Here is a 22,226-nt window from a genome sequence, read left to right as displayed (position 1 = left end):
AATTTGGCGGAGATTCAGAGGGAGTGGCTGGAGTCAGTCATAACTGCTGATTTTCTTCACACTATTCTAATTTCTTGAAATACTGTTCTGGGGGTTTTCTGGAGCTGTAGGCCAAAATGATGAAAAATGACACAAATAAAGGCTAGAGATATTTCACTTTGTGTTTAATGAATCTATAATCTATGAAAGTTTCACTTTTTGAAAGGAATTATGGAAAAAACTACCTTTTCCATGATATGCTAATTTTTTGGAAAGGATCTGTACATTGTAGCAGCTACTTCGCATTTGTGCTTGTTACTTGAATATGTCGGATTAAATGCAACACTGGCACTAATTGTTCCAATCATGTCTCGTTCCACATATCTGATGTGAAATCATTGCAAGTTCAACGCCATAACTTCATGTCCAATCAGAACTGTTCAATGTAGCCGAATGCCATGGTAATTTTGTCGGAACAGGGCCAACCTCTGAACATAAAACATAACAGAGACAGACATAAAGATTGAGTGTTGGTTTGAATGTGCACGACAGTCAGAGGCTCTATGCTGTATATACATTCTCATTACCGTAATACTTAAAATACATCCCACAGTTACAATATTCCATTTACCATCACCAGCCTGCAACACCCAGAGCTCAGAGCTGCGTCAACACAATTATGCTGCAAGTTTTCAAGCTGTTTGTCTCTTCAAATATTTAGTCACATTTTCTGAAAGTGACATGCTACATTCCAGAGTGAGAGAGAGCTCTCTGTCTGATTAAGGTATTGAACAAAGGGCTTGTGTGTGTGTGTGTGTGTGTGTGTGTGTGTGTGTGTGTGTGTGTGTGTGTGTGTGTGTGTGTGTGTGTGTGTGTGTGTGTGTGTGTGTGTGCATGCGTGCGTGCGGGTGTGTGGGTGTGTGTGTGCGTGTGTGTGTGTATGCATGTATATATATATATATATATATATATATATATATATATATATATATATATATATATATATATATATATATATAAATTAGCTGTGCTTTGTCAAATACAATACAATACAAATGCTCAAAACACTACTTGACTGGATCTTAGGATCTTAATGTAGTCTGCACTTTTTTTAAGGCTCTGAATCAATTATCTCAGTCAAATCGACAGTTTAATAAATTAATCTCATATTTGACTTATTTTGGGACTTTAAGGACTAACTTTCTTCATGGAATGACATTAGACTACCTCTGTGTGTGGGATGTGATCCTGCAGCTCATTGAGCAAATGTGCCAACGATGCCAGGGTGAAGGGTTCGAGTCCCATGCACTGACTCCTCTTAAGGCACTCTGAAGCGACCAGGAAATAGTTCTGATATGATATATGAACGGTGAACCATTCCAGTCTAAAAGTCGGGACAACCCCACTCAATATACTCAAGACCTCTTTGGCCTGCCCCTTCTAGCCCCGCCCCCCTGCGCACACCTGTTGCACACACCTGCCGCACCTCTTTCCACCCTGCGCCAGATGCGCCCTCCACTGTCTGTTTTCAAGTGTGCCTCGACGCGCTCCTGCTGCACTGCTTCAGGTGGACTTGACATGCTAGAGGAGCTCTTGGTTTACCTGCAAGATCCGGAGCTTGTGGCCCGGTTCCAGAGAAGATGCGGACTCTTCCTCACCGAGGAGGCCGCGGCCGCGCGTCACGGCGGAGGGAAGACGCGCGTCTTGACGGGAACCCAAACCCACGCGGACACACCACGTGGACTGCTGAAGGACAGACGCGACCACCAAGACAGGGATTCAAATTGTAACGTTAAATATGAGCAAAATGGAGATGCCATTGTTGGTGTAAGTCGTCTTCACACACACACACGCACACACACACACACACAATCTCAGCAAGTAATTTAATGGTGTAGCCTATTCAGTTTTGAAATAAACATTTTCTGAAATCAAAATGCGGGGGGGGGGGGGGGGGGGGGGGCTCGTCCATTGGGGTGATATATTACCATTTATCTGCACTTGTTTCCCACGCAAATCAACTTTGTGTTGATGAAATGACATTTGGATTTAGGGCTATTCTACATGTAGGCTATGTCTCATCACACTGACTGGCTTTTCTCGTTTGTCTAGCTGACTGTCTGTCTCGGCTTTCGGATTGTTTGCAAGATTACATGTCATTTGGGGTGTTTGCATTCCCCAACACAAAGTTGCTTTCTGGCATAAAACAAATTATTGCATTATTCCCTTGCAATTTGGCATTTTTAATCAGAATATATCTTTCGTTTCTGAAGATTAGGCTATCAATCCAAATAGCCTACTGCACCCTGTATTAGCTGCAGTGTGCCTATAGAAACAAAGTGCCAGTCTAAGTGTTTTGCCTGAGGTCAAACTGACATCAGGTCAAACCTGACAGAATCAAACTCGTTTTAAGGTGGGTCTACTGTATGCAACAGTATGCAAACAGATGCTGAGATTCTGGCTTGATGCCATGACTTTTGTCATCATGCCCCTCCCACACTGCATAGAGGAAAGGGGCGTGGCAAACAGAGTGTATGCACTGGACTGTGGGAGGAGCCTGCCTGGAGGACGAAATTACATCATGTCAGGAGGTTGTCATCTTTATACACCTGGCTCCTTGAACATTTGCTGTTCAGTGTTCACTAGAAATTGCAGTGCATTGTGGGCATTTATAGTGAACTATAGTGAATCAAATTACCGTAACAGTTGAGAATTCGGACACTAGTAAAAGGAAATGCTCCACTATTTCTGTAATGGGGAACAGTTTGGAACAGGGCTGTGGTCACAGGTGTTTGTTGACTTGCAGGGCCACGGCAGACCTCAGTACGAGGTGAGGAACCGGCTGCTCTACTTCCTGTTCCTGCTCTCGGCCGGTCTGGGACACGAGTTCTTCTACATCACCTGTTTGCCCTGCATCCACTGGAACCTGGACCCCTTCCTCTGTCGCCGCCTCGTCAACATCTGGGCCGTAAGTCACAGGCACTGTGTGTGTATGGGCCTAATCTCAAACCAGCTACCCACTATCACTGTGTGTACGGGCCTAATCTCAAACCAGCTACCCACTATCACTGTGTGTACGGGCCTAATCTCAAACCAGCTACCCACTATCACTGTATGTACGGACCTAATCTCAAACCAGCTACCCACTATCACTTCACTAGACTTCACTAAGTGTCTCCGCAATATCGCCAAAGTCAGACACTGCCTCTCCCCCCCTGCTGCTCAATCCCTCATCCATGCCTTCATCTCCTCCCGCCTCGACTACTGCAACTCCCTCCTCACCGGCATCACCTCCCGTTCCCTCCATAGACTCCAGATGGTCCAAAACTCAGCCGCCCGCCTGCTCACTCACGCCCGGTCCCGCGATCACATCACCCCTGTCCTCCACTCTCTCCACTGGCTCCCCGTTAAGCAACGTATTGACTTCAAATTACTCCTCCTCACCTTCAAAGCCCTCCACAGCCTAGCCCCCCCCTACCTGACTGACCTCCTCATCCCCCATCGCCCCTCCCGTACACTCCGATCCTCTTCTACTGCCACCCTCACCGTCCCCCCATCCAGACTCAAAACCTTCGGTGACCGTGCTTTCTCCCGCGCCGCACCCCGACTTTGGAACTCCCTCCCCCAGACCGTCCGAGACTCTCCCTCACTCCCCACTTTCAAAACCCGACTTAAAACCTATCTGTTCTCCCAAGCTTACAACCTCCCCTACCACCTTTACCTCTTCCAAACCATCACCCCCGCCCCCCCACCTGCCCCTCCCTCCTGTTCTCTTCCTCTCCTCTGCTTCTCCATACAACCTTGCCCTGAACCGCCACTGTTATCTGTACCTGTCCCCTGTATCTGTTGCCTGTTGCCTGTATCTGTTGCCTGTTGCCTGTATTTGTTGCCTGTGTCTGCTGCCTGTTGCTTGTCTTTTGTTTTACTGTTAAGCGTCTTTGGGTCTTGAAAAGCGCTATATAAAATAAATGAATTATTATTATTATTATTATTACAGTACAGTACAGTACAGTACAGTACAGTACAGGCGTGTTGGAGTTAGACACACTTGAGTATCTACGTGCCTATCTGACCACCTCAGTGTTGTCCGTCTGTCACAATGCCACCTCTCTTCTCTGACCGCTCCTTGTCCCTCCCTTCACCTTTCAACCTCCTTTCATCCCTGTCACCTCTGTCCCCTGGCTGACCTGTCTCTGACACCATGTCCCCGTCTGTCCCCCGGCCTGCGGCTAGTAGGGCCAGGCAGGCCGGGGGGGCCCCTGACAGGGCCAGAGGCCACACATGAGGACACATCAATGATCTCTCCCTAAGTCTCCCAACATCTTAGGGCCTAAGATGTTTATTGGAATAATGCAATGTATTATGGTGAAAAACATGTCCAATACATTCAGAGAAGGAAGAAGAGACACTGACACACAGACACACAGACGGACGGACAGACACCACACACTCTTTCCCACAGAGTGTGTGATGTCAGGGTGTTTGTGTGCCCTTTGTGTCGTCGCCCTGTGGGTGCCCTGTGGGTGCCCTGTGGGTGCCCTGTGGGTGCCCTGTGGGTGCCCTCTGTCTGAACCCCTCGTGTTTGGACCCCCAGGGGAGGACATGCCATTCTCCAGGAGTCCTCAACTCAAACACTGCTCCTTTCAAACACACATAAACACACACACACACACACACACACTCTCTCTCTCTCTCTCTCTCTCACGCCCACAAAACACTCATTCCCCTCCCTCTAGTTAGACATTAGCAGTTTTCCTCTGTGTTCTCCTCCCACTAGTCTAGCGGCAGTTTGTTTTATTGGCCTCATCACTGCTCCAAGCTCTCTCTCTCTCTCTCTCTCTCTCTCTCTCTCTCTCTCTCTCTCTCTCTCTCTCTCTCTCTCTCTCTCTCTCTCTCTCTCTCTCTCTCTCTCTCTCTCTCTCTCTCTCTCTCTCTCTCTCTCTCTCTCTCTCTCTCTCTCTCTCTCTCTCTCTCTCTCTCTCTCTCTCTCACCTCCCTGTCTCCGGACTCACCATTTGGTCTGTCAGCCCTCGGGGCGCGTCACACGGACATCTAGCACCCTGCCATTGTGCTGGTGGAGTTATCTAAGGTTCACAGACTGGACACACACACACGCACACATGCACACACACACACACACACACGCACACACATGCACACAAACACAAAATAGCCAAACTCACACCGATAATTGCAGTGTAAACATGCAGAGTAAGAGCCTTCTCCCAATGCATCCTATCCACCTTATTTTTGAATGCCCCACTGTACAAATAATTGTGGGAACAAGGTCCGGTTTAACGTGACTTATTGTTGCAGCTTGCCATTTCCTTTGTTATACTCGGCTGCACCCGAATTATAAACCGGAAACTGCCTACGTTATAAAAGTTATAAATATAGTCACGTTATTTACAACTAACCAACGCTGGGGGTCCGTATGGAAACAGTGTTACTCAAAATGGTTAAAAGTTAAATCAATTTGGTCATTTAGTGGTGTTTTACTGCCATGGCTGAAAACGTCATCATTAAAAGTATGCATATGGAGCCAGAGTGTGCGACACTTTCTTTCATTTAAAGTTTTACTGCCATGTAACATAGCTAGCTAGCCGCTAACATTAGCCACAGTAGGCTGCGCACTGCGCTCTTAAAGGGATATTTATGGACGAGATTTTTGCCAAGCTGGACCTGATTAGTGATTTGCTCCGTTCGCCCAGACGGGTGTCAAGCTGTCAGCAACAAGGCTGGGAGGATCACACCGGAAGAAAGACGCATAGGCATCATGGCCGCTAGATATAAGGTGGATACCTTGACTATTTGTCGAGTCCCTCTGCCTCACTATACCGATGTGAAAGGTACCCAGTGTCATCACTTGTGGCCGTGCAGGGTAGTGCAACACAACTCCCACAATGTCTGACATCAACACCACACGAGTCTGACATTCAAATAAGCCGGGGCGCGCTAACCCGAACCATAACAAGGTTGTGCTAGTTGCCCAAACCTAACCAAGTTGTGTTAGTTGCCTAAACTTGGCCAACGCAGTGACATTTTCAAATGATCGACATGGCGTTTGTCAAATGAACCCATGTTAACGCCGGAGGAACGTAACCGGTGGTGTCGAAAAATGCAGAGAAAGGAAAAGGGTATATATACCCTGTGTGTTATGAAGTGATGCTAAACCTGAGAAATAGCCTAGTCAACATGAGAATGAGTGTGTTGAATATACACATTGAAGATGCACATACTGTAAATGCACATAAACACACAATCTAAGCATCTGTGTATATGTATCCACACACACGCACACGCACGCACACGCGCGCACACACACACACACACACACACGCACACACACACACACACACACACACACACACACACACACACACACACACTAGTGTCCTCGACTCTGTCGGCATACTTGCAGGGTGACTTTGGCTGACTTAGAAAACAGTGATTGTCATTAACCATATGCTCATGAATTACAATACTGTGTTTTGCGGTATTATTGTAGCTTATTATTATGCAAATGAGAAATGGAATGTGCCGTCAGGAATATCAAAAAGTTGCACTTTGCATAACGTCAGATAAGCCACTAAGATAGAGATTAGTGAATAATGTTTAGAAAGATAGAACAGAAAAGCATGAAACTATCAGCTATAGGGGAAGACTTGAACTTTATCACTTCCCTTATAGCTGATAGGGAAGGGAGGACTTGTATAATCGGTGCCATTGTGGTCCACTCAGCAGAACAGAGACTGCACATGGAGCAGTAATATTACAAGATCAAAGAAAGCCATGCAAATGCATCTTATAGAGAACACCAGAGTATTGCAAGTCGGTCAGCAACGGCTAAGTGCTGCTTCAAACTGGACCCAAAAGGACGTTCCTGCTGGTCCATTCAATCCTTCTCAGTAAACTGCAGGAGCCATGCTGTGGAGATATGGCCCACAGGCCACACAGTCCCTCTCCACACAGTCCCTCTCCACACAGTCCCTCTCCACACAGTCCCTCTCCACACAGTCCCTCTCCACAGTCCCTCTCCACACAGTCCCTCTCCACACAGTCCCTCTCCACAGTCCCTCTCCACACAGTCCCTCTCCACACAGTCCCTTTCCACAGTCCCTTTCCACAGTCCCTCTCCAGACAGTCCCTCTCCAGACAGTCCCTCTCCACAGTCCCTCTCCACACAGTCCCTCTCCACACAGTCCCTCTCCACACAGTCCCTCTCGAGACAGTCCCTCTCCACAGTCCCTCTCCACAGTCGGGGGGGGGGGGGGGGTAGCATTTTTACATCATTTTTATTTGTTAAATTTATTTTTAAATCACTGCCTCTTATGTCTTGATTCAACCTGTTAGTCTTTGATTGTAATCAAACTATATGTATCCTAAGCAGAGCTTTGCCGCGGTTCAACTCCGTCCAACGTGTATATTAACGTGTGCCTTGTCAAACTTTGAAAGTAGCCTCTCCAACCCTGCTATCCTACCTGAGCTGTCACGTTGTGACTGTAAAACTGTGCACACGCACGCACGCACGCACGCACGCACACACACACACACACACACACACACACACACACACACACACACACACACACACACACACACACACACACACACACAGTCCTACCCCCATGTTGACAGATCAAAGTCCAAAGCCGCACTGCACTCGATCAATACGCTTATTCACAAGAAGCGCGCACGTGTGTGTGTGTTGTGTGTGTGTGTGTGTGTGTGTGTGTGTGTGTGTGTGTGTGTGTGTGTGTGTGTGTGTGTGTGTGAGATCTGACCTATCGTTAACTCTTCTCCTCATGTGACCAGGCTGTGCCTGGGTCAGTCCTTTGATGTGACCCATACAAAGAGGCCAATGAGAGTGGGGCTCGGGGTGACGGCTTTCTACTGGGAACAGTTGGACCTGGTGTTTCTGGTTCTGGAGTGTGTACAGGGCCGGGGGGATCATATTATGCAAGCACTTAGAAGTGTGTGTGTGTGTGTGTGTGTGTGTGTGTGTGTGTGTGTGTGTGTGTGTGTGTGTGTGTAAATGTGCTTCCATATAAGTGTATAATGTGGTTGTGTGTATGTATATACATGAAGACATACAGGTGTATGTATGTATACAGTATGCATGTATGTGCGTGTATTATGATTGTATGGATACAGATGCAGACGTGTGTGTGTGTGTGTGTGTGTGTGTGTGTGTGTGTGTGTGTGTGCGTACATACAATATGGGTACATGCAAATGTTAGAATAGTGAACTTAACATTCAGCCCTGAATAGAGGCCAGGACAGATGGACATGTGTAGAAAGAAGAAGTCACGTATTGTAGTAAAGAGAGATATTATTCTGCCTTCGTCCCTCCTGCCTCCTCTCTCTCTCTTGTCTCTCTCTTGTCTCTCTGTCTACTGAGCTATAGCTCCTTATCTCCATCTCTTTCTTCCTCTTATCTCTGCTGGGTGAAGTTGCTGCACACGGACACCGGCTCACTAGACCTACTTCCATATCTCATTTGCCATGGTAACGCTTTCTCTAACGACAGTGTCAGTAGAAGTGGTAATAACAAGCGCTTTATTCTCTCCCCTTAAACACACACATTAGCCTCCCTCTCTTCCGCCCTGCTCCACTAAAGACAGCCATTCATTAAATATACAGAGAGCCTTAAATAAACCTCTGGCTGGAGCAGCCCCGCCTCCTCTGAGGAGCAGCCCCGCCTCCTCTGAGGAGCAGCCCCGCCTCCTCTGAGGAGCAGCCCCGCCTCCTCGGAGCACCACCGGGGATCTCATGAAAGAGAAGAGGCAGCACATTAAGGCCGGACACACACACACACACACACACACACACACACACACACACACACACACACACACACACAAACACACACACACACACACACACACACACACACACACACACACACACACACACACACACACACACACACACACACCTTGCACTGAGTGTGTCATTGTGTCAAGAAGAGCATATTAAGCCCCCTGTCTCGCCACCAGCTGAAGACGCTGCATCAGCAAACCGTGCCCACTTCGATTCCTAGTTTCCTACAATAGATTTAGTTACTGTATGAATGCACTATCTGCAGTTTGGATCAGGCCGGGTCGGGTCTCCACTCTGTATGAATGCACTATCTGCAGCCTTTTTTGCCTCACTCACTCACTCTTATTATAGCAATTAATAATAATAATAATAATTATTATTATTATTATCCATAAGCATGCAGACTTGTGGAATCTGATCACAATATCACATTAGAATCAATTCAGAACATAATAAATTCTTCCCAAACAAAGGCAACAGGTATCATTGACAAATTATATGTCGGCTTGCTATATCAGCAAACAGATATTTGGTCGAACCCTACTTCTAAGGCCATGTTCACATTACAGGCAAATCCGATTTGCTGATAAAGTCATTAATCATCATTATCTTGATTGGTTTCCCAAATCTGATTTGGGAGTGTGTCCGCACTGCCACAAATCTGATTCTCAAGTCGGATCTGTGTGTCCAGACCTAAACAGCCTATCTGCATGGGTTGCTATGGTAACGACGTGGGCGTCAGTAAATACGTACGTTGGTGACGTGGTTTTCCTGCGCAGAAGCATTTGATGACGAGTTGCGAGTGACGTTCAAATCAGATTTGGTGGATCTGCGTGTCCGCACTGAAGTCACATCAGTCGAAAGCAGATTGGAAACTACCTCCATATGTGGTTTGGGACAGTGACACAAATCAGACTTGGAGCGTCCAGACTCATAAAACCAATCTGGATAAAGTCATTAATAGGTCACTAAAGTTCACAAATCAGATTTGGCATCCTAGTCTGAAGATAGACTTACATGCAGCTTTCCTCTCCTCTCCTCTCCTCTCAGTTGGTGATGTATGTCGGCCAGGTGATGAAAGATGTGCTGAAGCTACCTCGCCCTCTGTCGCCCCCGGTGGTCAAGCTGGAGACACGCGTCGACGCCGAATACGGCCTACCCTCCACCCACGCCATGGCCGCCACCAGCATCTCCTTCACCATCCTGCTTAGCGCCAGCTCCAGGATGCAGGTGGGCATCACCGCTGGCATCCATGTTCATCCTCTTTCTGTCTGTAAAAACTTGTTATGAAAATCATTTATGTCATGCACCAAAATCTGTGGAGTGGTTAAAACAAATGAGTTTTAAAACTTCAACCCTTTGATTTGACAGTTCTGGGCACTGGGGTTGGCGTTGGCCAATCCTGGCGTGTTCTACCCCCAAATCAAGTGTGTTCTGGCCTAAGCGAGTGGGTTCCAGGACAACCAGGCTCTCTGGTCTGCAGAAGTTTGGCCGCTGCTGTTCTCTGCTGAACAGACCGGCCGGTGGAGTGATATTTTAGTGATGAGGCCATTCTTAAATGAACGATTTAAGAACGGCTAGGTGTGCTGTCATGCTCATTTAAGAACGGTCCTACATGTTGTATTGGTCATAGCTTTCACTCTCTCCTGTTATCTCCCCATGTACATTATATTATACATTATATTTATATATATATATATATATATATATATATATATATATATATATATATATATATATTATATATATATATATTATATATATATTATACATTATATTATACAGGCGCTATTCGCGTCCAGTCACATTTTCGAGGAGCTGCCGACCGCGGCGCACACCCCTCGGCGCATTCAGCGAGGGCTTTGACGCGGAAGTATATCAAGGCCTTAAGTCTATGCAAACCTCCGACCTCAACTATACGTGTATATCAACATTATACACGTCAGAGTCTGCTATTGAAATAGCGCGGTGGCCAGTAAGGGCGTTGCGGTCAGCGTGGACGGAGAGTGTAAACACTTGCCTTTCACACCGGAGGGCCGTGTGTTCAAGTCCCGGCATCTTCAAAGTCTACGTTTCAATCACAGAAGTCAAGTTGAATGTTTTGAGTTCTTTCAGCCTAACTAACCCAAACCAGCATCCTAACCTTCACCAAGTTATTTTAGTTGCCTAAACATACTGTAACCAAAGTTGTTGACGTTGTTTTATTCCCTATTTATATCCCTGGTTTGCAGAACACATCAAGGTTAGTTTACACCCAATGATTCACAACGAGACGACGCAAGGGCGCGTTGCAAGTTTCATCTCGTCTCGTCATGAATCTTTGGTCCAAACTGGGCTTTAAACACCAACGTCTTCCTGGGTTGGCAAAGTGAAAGTGGGAGGAGCAAGCGAAGCAAAATGAACAGAGTTTGTGATGTCACAGTGATGTCACAGTGATGTTACAGTGATGTCACAGTGATGTCCCAGTGATGTTACAGTGATGTCACAGTGATGTCACAGTGAGAGTGTTACAGTGATGCACTATGGGACCTGGCAGCCTGTGTGGAGGAGGGAGTTTGTTTACTGGTAGAGCTGCGTGGGCTGAGAGGGGGGTGTGGCCCGCCTGTCCATCAGCCAGTCCCGACTGAGCTGTTGGACAATGGGCAGGGAGGGGCGGGGCCAGCAGTCACCATCAGTCACCATCAGCCACGCCCACCCAGCTGCTGTTTGGTCTCCTGATGGACTCGACTGAGTCAATGACTGTCAATCTCCATCTCCGCCTCCCTCCTCCTCACCCCCCCGCTCCTCCTCCTCCTCTGCATGTTATCTCTCTCCCTCAGCCACCGAATCAGTAAAAGTCTCTGTCATTGGCTCAATCAAGCTCTGTCTTCAGTCACTTGACATGCTAAGTCGCCTATAGGTGCATTTAAACTTGCTTTACACTCGTTAGTTTACAATCCATACACAGCTCTCAGGCTCATTTCGGTTAGTTTGCAGTCACATCCTTTTGTGGCTACTCACTGCTCTCTCCCAAGGTCAGAGAAATCAACTGGTCTCCAGAGAGCCACACAGACATACAGTCGAGCACTTGACTGCGGCAAAAGAAAAATCCCTCCAGGATTCCCCTTGAAAAGGGCACGCATTGCTGTTAGATGAGTAGCGGGGCTGTTGCTGCAGAGGTCCTGAATAGCCCCCGGGGGCAACTTTCCTGGGTTCCCGGAGCGGGGTTGGAGGTCACGACAGTCAATCACAGAGTGACCCCCCCCCCCCCCTCCTCCCTCCTGTCCCTGGCATCCTTTGTGTCCATTCAAACAAGAAAAAGCTCTTCATGAAGTGCCAGTGAATAGAGGCTTCCAGCTGCAAAGAGACAGGAAAAGACACAGGAAAAAGGGGAGCGAGGAGGGGAGGGTGGAGGTGGTGAATGAATACACACAGTGCCTCTCTTCTCACTGTCATTGAAATGGATGTTGGGGGGGGGGCAGGGGGGGTGGTGCCTCCATAGGTAAAGCAGAGAGGGAAGAGAAGATGGAGTGGACAGTATATAGGCATAAAGGAGCGGTGACTTGATGATAGGCCGTACGTCAAGACGGTAAGAATGGAGGGCCGGCAGAGGGAAGAGTGCTATGTCTTCGTTAAGACGATTGACGAATGGACGATTCGGCTACAAACTAAAACAAGAAAAGAGAGGAGGAGGATGGGCTGAGGAGGAAGGTGAAAGAAGTGGAGAATGACAACTGTTTTTGTGTCTGCTGGGAGGAATGTTAGGAATGTTAGGATGGTGCCGCCGCCCGTGACACACGGCACACAACTACTTTCACGCGTTTGATCTTTTATCTGATAGCATTGTCAGGGAGGGCTGTTTTATCTGTCTGTCTGTCAAATGGTTTCTGACAGCCTGGTTGCCAGAATAAAATGTCAACATATACGTTTCTGTAATCCACGTATCCACGGAGACATAGAATATCACATTTCTGAAGCAAAAATATGTTGCATATCACGTTTCTAGATACGCGTGTATCTAGCTGTCAAGGAAGTTGGAGTCTTCATCTTCTGTATATATGATCTTTGTGTGGAGAATGCCAGGATTGGGGGGGGGGCAGGGGGGTTGTTTCCCCCCATTTTGGGCGTGGTTTCTGAATCATGACGCGCTCCGCAGTGTCTCTATAATCCTAAATATTAACAAAGTTGTGTTATTTGCCTAAACATAACCACTAGGGCTGTGGCGATTCACTTATCTCCCGAATCGATACTATCACGATTCTTGGGTGCCGATTCGATTTATATTGCGATTCTTAAGTATTGCGATTCTACGATTATTGCGATTCGATATTACGATTTATTGCGATTTTTGTTTATTTTTTTCTTTTCTTTTTTCAGTTTGTTTGCTTTTTTACACTAGATTAGAACATGGGAAAAGTTGAATCATACACTAGAGACTGTATATTATATATCATGAGTAGGGCTGGGCGATATAGTTAAAAACAGGGGCGGACTGGGATCATAATTCAGGCCGGGCATTAGATACCAAGCAGGCCAGACCGATATGGGCCAACGCGCGTGAAATTTGGGCCGTTTGAAGCCAGATTTGGGCCGTTTGAAGTCCAATTTTACAATGAGATGCACCCACTTTAACCCTGAAGTGTAATTATTACTTCAGACTAACTAATAAAGTAATAAAACCACTAGTAAACCAGTAGGCGGCGCCTGGCCTGCTGTTCAGTGAGTGGCCTGACTGCAAGCACCAAAAAAAAAAAAAAAATTTTTTTTTTTTTTAATTTGCGATTATCGATTCTGGAATAAAAGATCGATCCAAAAAATCGTGACATTAAAAATCGCGATACTTAGGTGAATCGATTTTTTCCCCCACCCCTAATAACCACAGTTGTTAAAGTTGTTTTATTTGCCTTTTAACGTTGGAAAGGCAGTGAGGTTTTCAATTGAACCGATTTTGTTTCAAATTTACATTGAGATTGTACATATACCTGTGCCGACATCTTATTCTGGCCACTGGGTTGGTTTCTGAATATTAGTTTGTGTGATTGTTCATAATTAAGTGTGCATGTGTGTTTGTGTGTGTCTCAGTTCCAGTTTGAGGTGGGTCTGCTGATCGCAGTGGTGCTGTCCTCTCTGGTGTGTCTGAGCCGTCTGTACACTGGCATGCACTCTGTTCTGGTGAGCTAGACTTCACACACACACACACACACACACACACACACACACACACACACACACACACACACACACACAGTAAAACATTCAAACCCAATGCACGATTCATAATTCATATGTGCGTCTGGTTAGACTGTCTGGCTGAGGCTTGACCCGTGAGTCTCGTAGGCACTTTATGTAGACCTTCATTTAAAACGATGCATTTTATTTCGGGACGCACGATGATATCGGCCGATAAAGGCTTTAAAGTTCAATATCGGCAACGACCAGAAAACATTTCTGCCGATAAAATGAGGCTTTAATTATGCCCACATGTTCAGTTTTGTTTGAAAGAAAACGTTACATAAATAAAAACATGGCGTGTGATGTTTTACAATTTACAGTTGAAGTAGTTTTCTTATTTTGCCACGTGAATGTGTACATTTTGAAAAGCGTTGTATTTATGTCTGCATAGATGTCAGTGGGCCGTCATGATGAGAGTAGGCAAAATGATGTTTAATCCACTATTAATAGGAGAGACTTGATGATCTCTGAAATTAGGTGGGGGAAGATGAGTGTATATTATCGGCAATCTGCCAAAAGAGTTGGAAAATATATACTGGCATATCATCACACACAAAAATCATAATTGTATTGATTCAGTATTACAGTAAATGACACATTTATCAGCAGTAACCTCACCACTGAATAGTGCTTTATGAGTATGAATTTAGTCAATAGTGCCGGCTGCAAGTTTTAAAGAAAAAATAAATGACATCTCATTACTGGGTCTTTGTAGGAGACATTTTCTCAATAGACACATTAGCCTATGTATTCCTGTAGCAGTAATCCTACATTACTAGTTCATTCTTGCCATTGTCTCCTCTATTCTGCCTTTAGGATGTGATCTGTGGTGTTCTGATCTCTATTCTGCCTTTAGGATGTGATCTGTGGCGTTCTGATCTCAGCCGTCCTGATGCTCCTCACCTACCCATACTGGGAAACCTTCGACCGCTTCCAGCTCACCAGCCCCATCTCCCCCGCTGTGGGCTTGGTACTGCCCCTCATCCTCAGCTACACATACCCCGAGCTGGGCCATTACAGCACCACGCGGGGGGACACCACCACCATCCTAGGAGCGGTCGCCGGGTGCTCTGTGGGATACTGGGCGAGCGAGCAGCTCGGGCAGACTTTAGGACCCCTCGCCACACTGACGGCAAATAGCCTGGCGACAGGTGCCGCCCGCTGCTTGGTGGGCGCAATGGCATTAGTGGGGACCCGACATATAGCGAAGACGGTGAGTCTGCGGGCGTTGTATTCGTGGTACAGAGTGCCACAAAGTGACAGCAACGCCAGGAGGAGGAGAGAGATCGAAGTGCCCTACAAGTTTGTCACATACACATGTGTCGGCCTGGTCAATTCTGCATTGGTCAATAGACTCTTCCGTCTACTGGGGCTATGATCCTAATGTTGTAACACTGATATGACTGTGTGCTACATAAGGATCTTCTTGGCTCCTTAAAGTGTACAATGTCAAAAATGTACCTATTTATTTACATCAAAGAATAAATTTCTATCAAATCTAAATCCTTTTCATTTACTTGAGCGGTTTGAGCTGGGAATGTTCCACGTTGTGTACAGTACATGTGACCTGTAACTGAGCTGAAAGCTAATAAAGGTTTGCTCATATAAAGGTAATTATTGATTAGATCAATATTTTCTGGTGGTCGACTCGAAACCAGTGACGCTCAACCTTTTAAATATCAAGGAGCACTAATTTAGTCCACATTGGGCTACGGACCAGATTATATTTTGTCTGCAGACCCAAATCTGAGAACATTTTAATTTAGATTTGATTTTGTCCAGATTTCCTTGATATGTATTGTAGGCAGAGATTGACACTATGACCAGAACAGTCAGACATTCTCCCCAATTGTGTTAAATGAAATAATTGTAATCAATTTGCTGTGCACCCTCAGGGTCCCCAGACCAAATGTTGAGAACCTCTGTTCTAAAGCATAGCAATTTCTTCGTATTTTCTTTTCATAGAGCCAACAATTCTATATAGCAAAGTTCACTAGCTTTTCTTCCCATGGGACAACCCCACCTTGAGCCAGACAAGTTCATACCAGTCAGAGAAAACCAGATCAAAACCAGTTCAACTGAACCTGTGCAACACAAGCATGTCTTTGGCCTGTGTTAATTAGGGATGGGCATTTCTAGCAAAAACACTATTCGAAATTCGCTGGCCAAAGTCGACTTTTAATCGAAATTCGGAAAAAAAAAAAAAAAATGTAAAAAATATATATATATATATAAAAAAAAAAAAAGAATTGGTGAGTGAAATGTTGCATTGTCTCCCCTGATTCTAAGTCTAAGGCTTTATTAATTAATAGAAAAAGCTTCTGCTGTGGATTTTTAGCTCAAACAAGCATTGCACCACTGAAGTAAAGAACATGTTACATGACATTGACATTTTTGAAAATAAAAAACAGTTTTGACAATCATGAGTGGTTCATTAAATATTTAGTAGGCTCAGGTCTGAGTGCCAAAGTCACCCCCTCTCCCTCTTCATGGGATTTCATCAGCCATTCATTTTTCATAACTTGCTTAAAATGCTTATAAAAATTGTTTTACTTGCTCAAACCAAGCGATTATACTTAGAATCAGGGGAGACAATGCAACATTTCACTCACAAAAAAAAAAAAAAAAAAATTTACTTTCGAATTTCGACTTTCAATAATAAAAGTCGACCTTGTAACAACGATTATTCGAAAATTCGAAATTCGATGCCCATCCCTAGTGTTAATGCATCCTGGTAGGTCAGAACAGAACAGGCTTTGGCATATAGTTCTGTTCCATACTCAGCCAGCACGGCAGGAATGTAGTTAACTTCCCATAGCGAGACTAAGGAATGCCGGGGCACCTGTCAGACTTCATTGCAAGACATCTTGCCATCTGCCTGGCCTGCTCTCATGTAGCGTAACAGGAAGTAGTCCGGACTCCTAAAACCCAGGAATGTGTTGGTATCGGTGTTGGGCAAATTACTTTCAAAATGTAATATACGACATATTACTAGTTACTTTCATTTGAAAGTAATGTTACTTTACAATATTACTTTGTGTAGAGTAACTCGTTACTTATTACACTACCTTTGCATTACTTTTACCAAAACAGCAGCACATCGCCGCCCCGGAACCATCCCGAAAAATAATTTCAACCGCCTTGAAGTCAGTGTAAACAATACAAAATTCTAAATGTTATTCTTTTCCTTTGTTATTGTCATCTATAGTGGTTATTTAAATAAAAACAGTTAGATTAGGAAATGATTGTTATCTTTTTTAAATATGTGCTTTCATTTAATAAAAATGTAACTCAATTTGTAACTTGTTACTTGACAAAGTAACTGGTATGATATTACTCAAATCCTATTAGTAATAAGTTATATTACTGAGTTACTGCTAAAAGTAATATATTACATGTAATATTACTTTTGTAATGAGTTACCCCCAACACTGGTTAGCATGGTCGTCTGGAAGTCAAGGGGATGGTCATCTGTCATCCTGGTAAATCTGCTCCTGGAGACACCTATCGTAGAGGGAACTACTACAGAAGTCATTTTGAGTACTTTTGAGTGCCAGGGCCCAGTTGCACAAAGCACCTTAGGTTTAGATTTCCCTTAGAGTCAGAGTTAAGGTGTCCATAAAATAGAATCGGCTGCACACAACACCCTTAAATCTTCTCCATAAGGTTAAACATTTGAAGGAAAACATAAGCAGAAGATTTAAGGGTGTTTTGTGCAGCCGATTCTATTTTATGGACACCTTAACTCTGACTCTAAGGGAACTCTTAACCTAAGGTGCTTTGTGCAACTGGACCCAGGTGTTTATGTCTGTCTTTGTGTGGACAGATTTTGCCAGTGTGATAGCATCAAAACCGTGCAAGATTTAGTCACAAAACTTTACAGGTGTGTACTTGACCTAAAAATGAAGACAGAGTTGTAAAATGGGCGTGATCAGATCAGAGTGAGGGGGCCAGCCCCCCACTTTAGGCACCTGGCTCACATTCAATTAAGTCGCAGGGAACGTGGCTGGTGTGATCCCATCACAACATGGTCTCTAGCTGGATGGGTTGTTGGTTGGATGCCTAAAATTAGATCTGTGGTTAACAAACATTTATGATACTTGGTTATGTTCTACAAGATAACCTCCACAAAGGTTATGATTTTTTTATTTTATTTTTATTTCTTATGATTTTTTTAAGTGTTTTCTGGTGATCGTGATTTCTGGCGATCGCATTGAAGCTTCAAAAATCATAAGTGTTAGATTATCTTGTGGAAACAAAAGGGGCAAAGTATCAATCGTGTCTTAATAACCACATACCTTATTCCAAGCATCTAACCAAAAACCCATAAAAAATAAACCTGCGTGATGTGAACTTCTGGGTTGGCCTACAAAAATACATCCTCCCTGTGGTGCTCTATCGGCAGCAACAATTTCACTTCAATGTCCCCCAATGTCCCCATCTCAGCAGATACAGCAGATACATCTCAACAGATACAGCCGACTAGTGGAAGTCTCTGCATTTGTAACTTAATATTAAAAAACATGCGAAAACGATGAAAGGTACTCTAGGACGGCTTTATTTGCTCTACGTACTGTAGGAAAGAATGATTTGAACCAAACAGTGGAAAATGTCCTCGTCAAACCAATGACCTGAGAGTATTATCCTATTACATGGGCAGGGGAGTAGTAGTGTAATATTCTGATCAGTCACATATTTGGCCTGCCTCCTAAAACAGGACCAGAAACCCAACAGATTTCTCGGGGGGAACTTGACTGCAGCGGGTGTGTGTGTGGGTGGGCCTAACGTGTGTGTGACTCAGATCTTATTGAAGGCGGCCACGTCCATGGACTGAACATACTCGTCGAAGGCGGTGATGGCTTCCTCCAGCTGATCCGTGCCCACCTTGTCGTCCTCCACCACGCAGCCTATCTGCAGCTTCCTGATGCCGTAGCCCACCGGCAGCAGCTTGGCCTGCCCCCACAGCAGCCCGTCCATGCTGACGCTGCGGACGCACTCCTCCAGCTTGGCCATGTCCGTCTCGTCGTCCCACGGCTTGACGTCCAGCAGGATGGAGGACTTGGCGATGAGGGCCGGCTTCTTGGACTTCTTGGCCGCGTACTCGGCCAGGCGCTGCTCCTTGATCTTGGCCGCCTCGCAGCTCTCCTCCTCGTCCTCCGAGGCGAACAGATCGATATCATCATCGTCGTCATCGTCGTCGTGGTCGCGGTCGTCTTTGGGTGAAGCGGGGGGAGTGGTCGCGTGGACATACTGGCTCTTGCATAGCGGGAGCCCGGCCCTCTCCGTGTGGAAGGTCTTGATGTGGTTGTACCAGCGAAGGGCGTGGCACAGGGCGGGCGAGGGGGCGGAGGGGATGGCGTCGAACACGGCCGCGTCGGCCCGGGACGCCGCAAAGCCCTCGATGTAGCTTCTGTCCGCCAGGAAGTCGTCGAGGGCTTTCAGGCCGGCCGGCGTGCCCATGTCCCCGAAGAGCGTTTTAGTGGAGGTGGGCGGGGCCGGCGGGGACGCCGTGTCTTGCGCGGGGAACTTGTGCTCGACGACCTCCTGCATGGGGACGTCGTGTGTGAGCAGGGTTTCCGCAGTGTGGCCACTGGAAGAACCAAGGCAACAGGTAATGAGTCAACGAGCTTAATTACCATGCGGCTAAAACCACTAGAGGCACAAAGAAGCTAAATTAAGGACAGGCATGCTCGCACATGCCCACACAACACGTGCACACTAATCACACCACAAACTCAAGGCACAAAGGATTCTCATTCGTTTTAATTCTTCTGACTTTTAGGAGAAACATCACTGATGGAAAACTCTGGCGCACCACGACGTGATGATGCTACACCAGGCTGTCCATCACTTGCGCATGCTGAACAGATAATCAATCACACAAACCAAATACCCTCTCAAATGTCAATTTGGGATCTATAAAAAGTGTCTTTTAAACATGAATGTCAAGTCCCCAATACACTGCATTTTCTCAATTCTTCCTGTACTGCATGCACTGATCTGTGCTGGGACTGCCATGTGTTTTATGAGTAGTGGTTCAGTAAAGTGGAAAATCACAGGAAGGGTTCGATGTCGATCTCCAGGGCGGAGCAGGGCATGGTCAGCTCGAAGCGGTTGACGACGTCCGGGTGGAGGACCCCGAGGCGTCCTACGCTCTTCCCGCACACAAAGATCTCTGCGCAGCGGCCGGGGAAGAAGGTGGAATCTGAGAGAAAAGGAAAGAAGGGAAAAGGATTAGGGGGGAAATTGACTCTGTGGTTTTGGTACGGGGACAATGTACCAAACGGATTAGGCCTCCATTCCAACTGGCGCCGACATTCATTTCGTATCCAGATTGTGTCCAGATGATTTAGATTTTGGATTACATTTACACCTGGCATTAAAATACATGTCTGGACTGCACACTGAAAACACATTTCTCGCCCTTGCCAATCGCTTTCGTAATCTTTACGTCATTTCGCGCTGACAGTAAACACCTCGTCTCATCTGTGGCGCTCCTGACAATCCATTTTTTGAACGGCAAATGTAAGAGCTGTCATGAGCTGGCTATAGGTTGGATCATTATTGTATTAAAGCCACAGAGTAGCACAACTGATCATCCAACCGCCCGGTATGTATGTCAGTGCCAGGTGTCAAGGAGGTCACTGAGACAAATTCTTCACAGTTCAGATTGAATAAAAAGCCAGGAACAGTTCACCCAAAAGCCAGAATTCTGTCGTCATCTACTCCCCTCATGTCAGTTGAAACACAGCTGAAGTTTGTCCATATAGAAGAAAAAAAAATCCAATATCGTGTGTCCCTAGTTTCAACTGGCACGAGGGTGAGTAGATTTCACAATTGTCATTTTTGGGGTGAACTGTTCCTTTAACACGTTCACTGCCGTGGACGAGATATCTCGTCAAGCAGAAACCAACGGTTGACTGCCGTGGACGAGATATCTCGTCCAAATTTATTTTTATTTTTTTTTGACGGTGGGACGTGGATCTAACCCTTTTACATCTCCTATAAAAATATGGGAGGTATTGAATGGTTATAATCTATTTTACCGACCCACTAAGTGGCGACAGTGCCCTCCAGACTAGACGAAGCCAAGCAAAAACAGCAGCGTGAGGAAGCCATTCTCATGAAAATGGATTGGCGAAAACGCTTTCGCTTTCGCGCAGGGAGCTGGCGGTGGGGGATTGCAAATTTGCATAATAGATTATGGGTGAAACACACTTTGAAACACCGGCAGAAAGCCCAGAATCGCACGCAGCTTCATTCCAGCTGAGCTCACAACCGAAAAACGAGCCCCATCCACACTCGCCCAAAGAGCGGCCGCCAGCAGCCAGGCAGCACAGACAGGCAGGAGAGACTCGCTTGTGACAAACGCTGCAAAGCCACCAGAGACACACCCACGGAGGGAGGAGTTTGGAGGAGAGGGGGGTGAGGGTGCTGTTATGGAGGAAATTACTGTTCAAAGAACTATTGTTTAGATGTCTGATGTCTCACTGATGCCAAAAATAAATAGTTAAAGTGACTGTTCTATCGAATTTCACAAAAATGCATTTTTCTCAGCTTTTCTTCTCAGACGCTGAAACCATGCTGTATTCAACTGCTAATGCCTACATAACTACTAACTCTACAAACTAACTCTTTTAGACAGAGAAAGCACACATTCTATTAGTTCTTTTGAGATATTTTGTGTTCACAAATTCCTATCAGAAAATAATCCTCGGCTCTTGAAAGATGAGCCAGAATCCTCAAAAAAAACCTTGGCAGAAGCTACCTACAGTAAAAAAAAAAAACTGTTGGCAGTGAATGTGTTAATAGCCAGTGAGAAGAAAACACCCGTGTCAATGTGAGAGGCATTTGCTCAGCCTCAGACACAGACTGGTCAGAGTTTAATGAGATACAGGGTTGCTATGGCGACAGCTCCACACACAGACGTGGCATCTTCCCATGGTGCACTGCTGCTGCCCACGCCGCCTGGCTAATGGGTTCCAGTGCCCACTGCTTACGTGTTCACTCATCAACTCACTTAAAGGAACAGCTCACCCTAAAATCCAAAATACATATTTTTCCTCTCACCTGTAGTGCTGTTATCCATCTATATCGTTTTGGGTTAGTTGCCTGAGTTTTGGAGATATCGGCTGTAGAGATGTCTGCCTTCTCTTGAATACAATGGAACTGGATGGCACTCGGCTTGTGGTGCTCGAAGCGCCAAAAAAATA

At 45.8% G+C, this 22,226-nt stretch overlaps 2 protein-coding genes across 3 annotated transcripts in view; one reads left to right on the top strand and one right to left on the bottom strand.

The window, feature by feature from the left end:
• The first annotated feature begins 1,509 nt into the window (after nt 1-1,509).
• sgpp2 (sphingosine-1-phosphate phosphatase 2) lies at nt 1,510-15,510 on the top strand. Its single transcript, XM_083637589.1, has 5 exons — nt 1,510-1,806; nt 2,786-2,947; nt 9,853-10,032; nt 13,864-13,953; nt 14,870-15,510. Exons 1-5 carry the CDS (start codon nt 1,558-1,560, stop codon nt 15,389-15,391), a joined length of 1,203 nt encoding a protein of 400 aa, XP_083493715.1. The 5' UTR covers nt 1,510-1,557; the 3' UTR covers nt 15,392-15,510.
• A 3,084-nt stretch (nt 15,511-18,594) lies between these two features.
• The window catches only part of farsb (phenylalanyl-tRNA synthetase subunit beta), a 39,633-nt gene continuing 36,001 nt past the window's right edge, over nt 18,595-22,226 (bottom strand). The window contains exons 18-19 of one of the 2 annotated variants that reach the window (XM_083637388.1): nt 20,071-20,218; nt 18,595-19,603 (exon numbers count right to left, since the gene is read on the bottom strand). In XM_083637388.1, the coding sequence (XP_083493514.1) occupies nt 18,811-19,603; nt 20,071-20,218 (941 nt within the window). In that variant the 3' untranslated portion in view covers nt 18,595-18,810. Of the gene's footprint in view, nt 19,604-19,767; nt 20,219-22,226 lie in introns of those variants that run through there. The other variant, XM_083637389.1, reaches the window with a different exon arrangement.

Source organism: Poromitra crassiceps (genome assembly GCF_964638095.1).
Source record: "Poromitra crassiceps genome assembly, chromosome: 5".
In the NCBI taxonomy this organism is placed as follows: Eukaryota; Metazoa; Chordata; class Actinopteri; order Beryciformes; family Melamphaidae; genus Poromitra; species Poromitra crassiceps.
The sequence above is the reverse complement of the archived record's forward strand: the minus strand, read 5'-3'. Positions and strand labels throughout refer to the sequence as shown.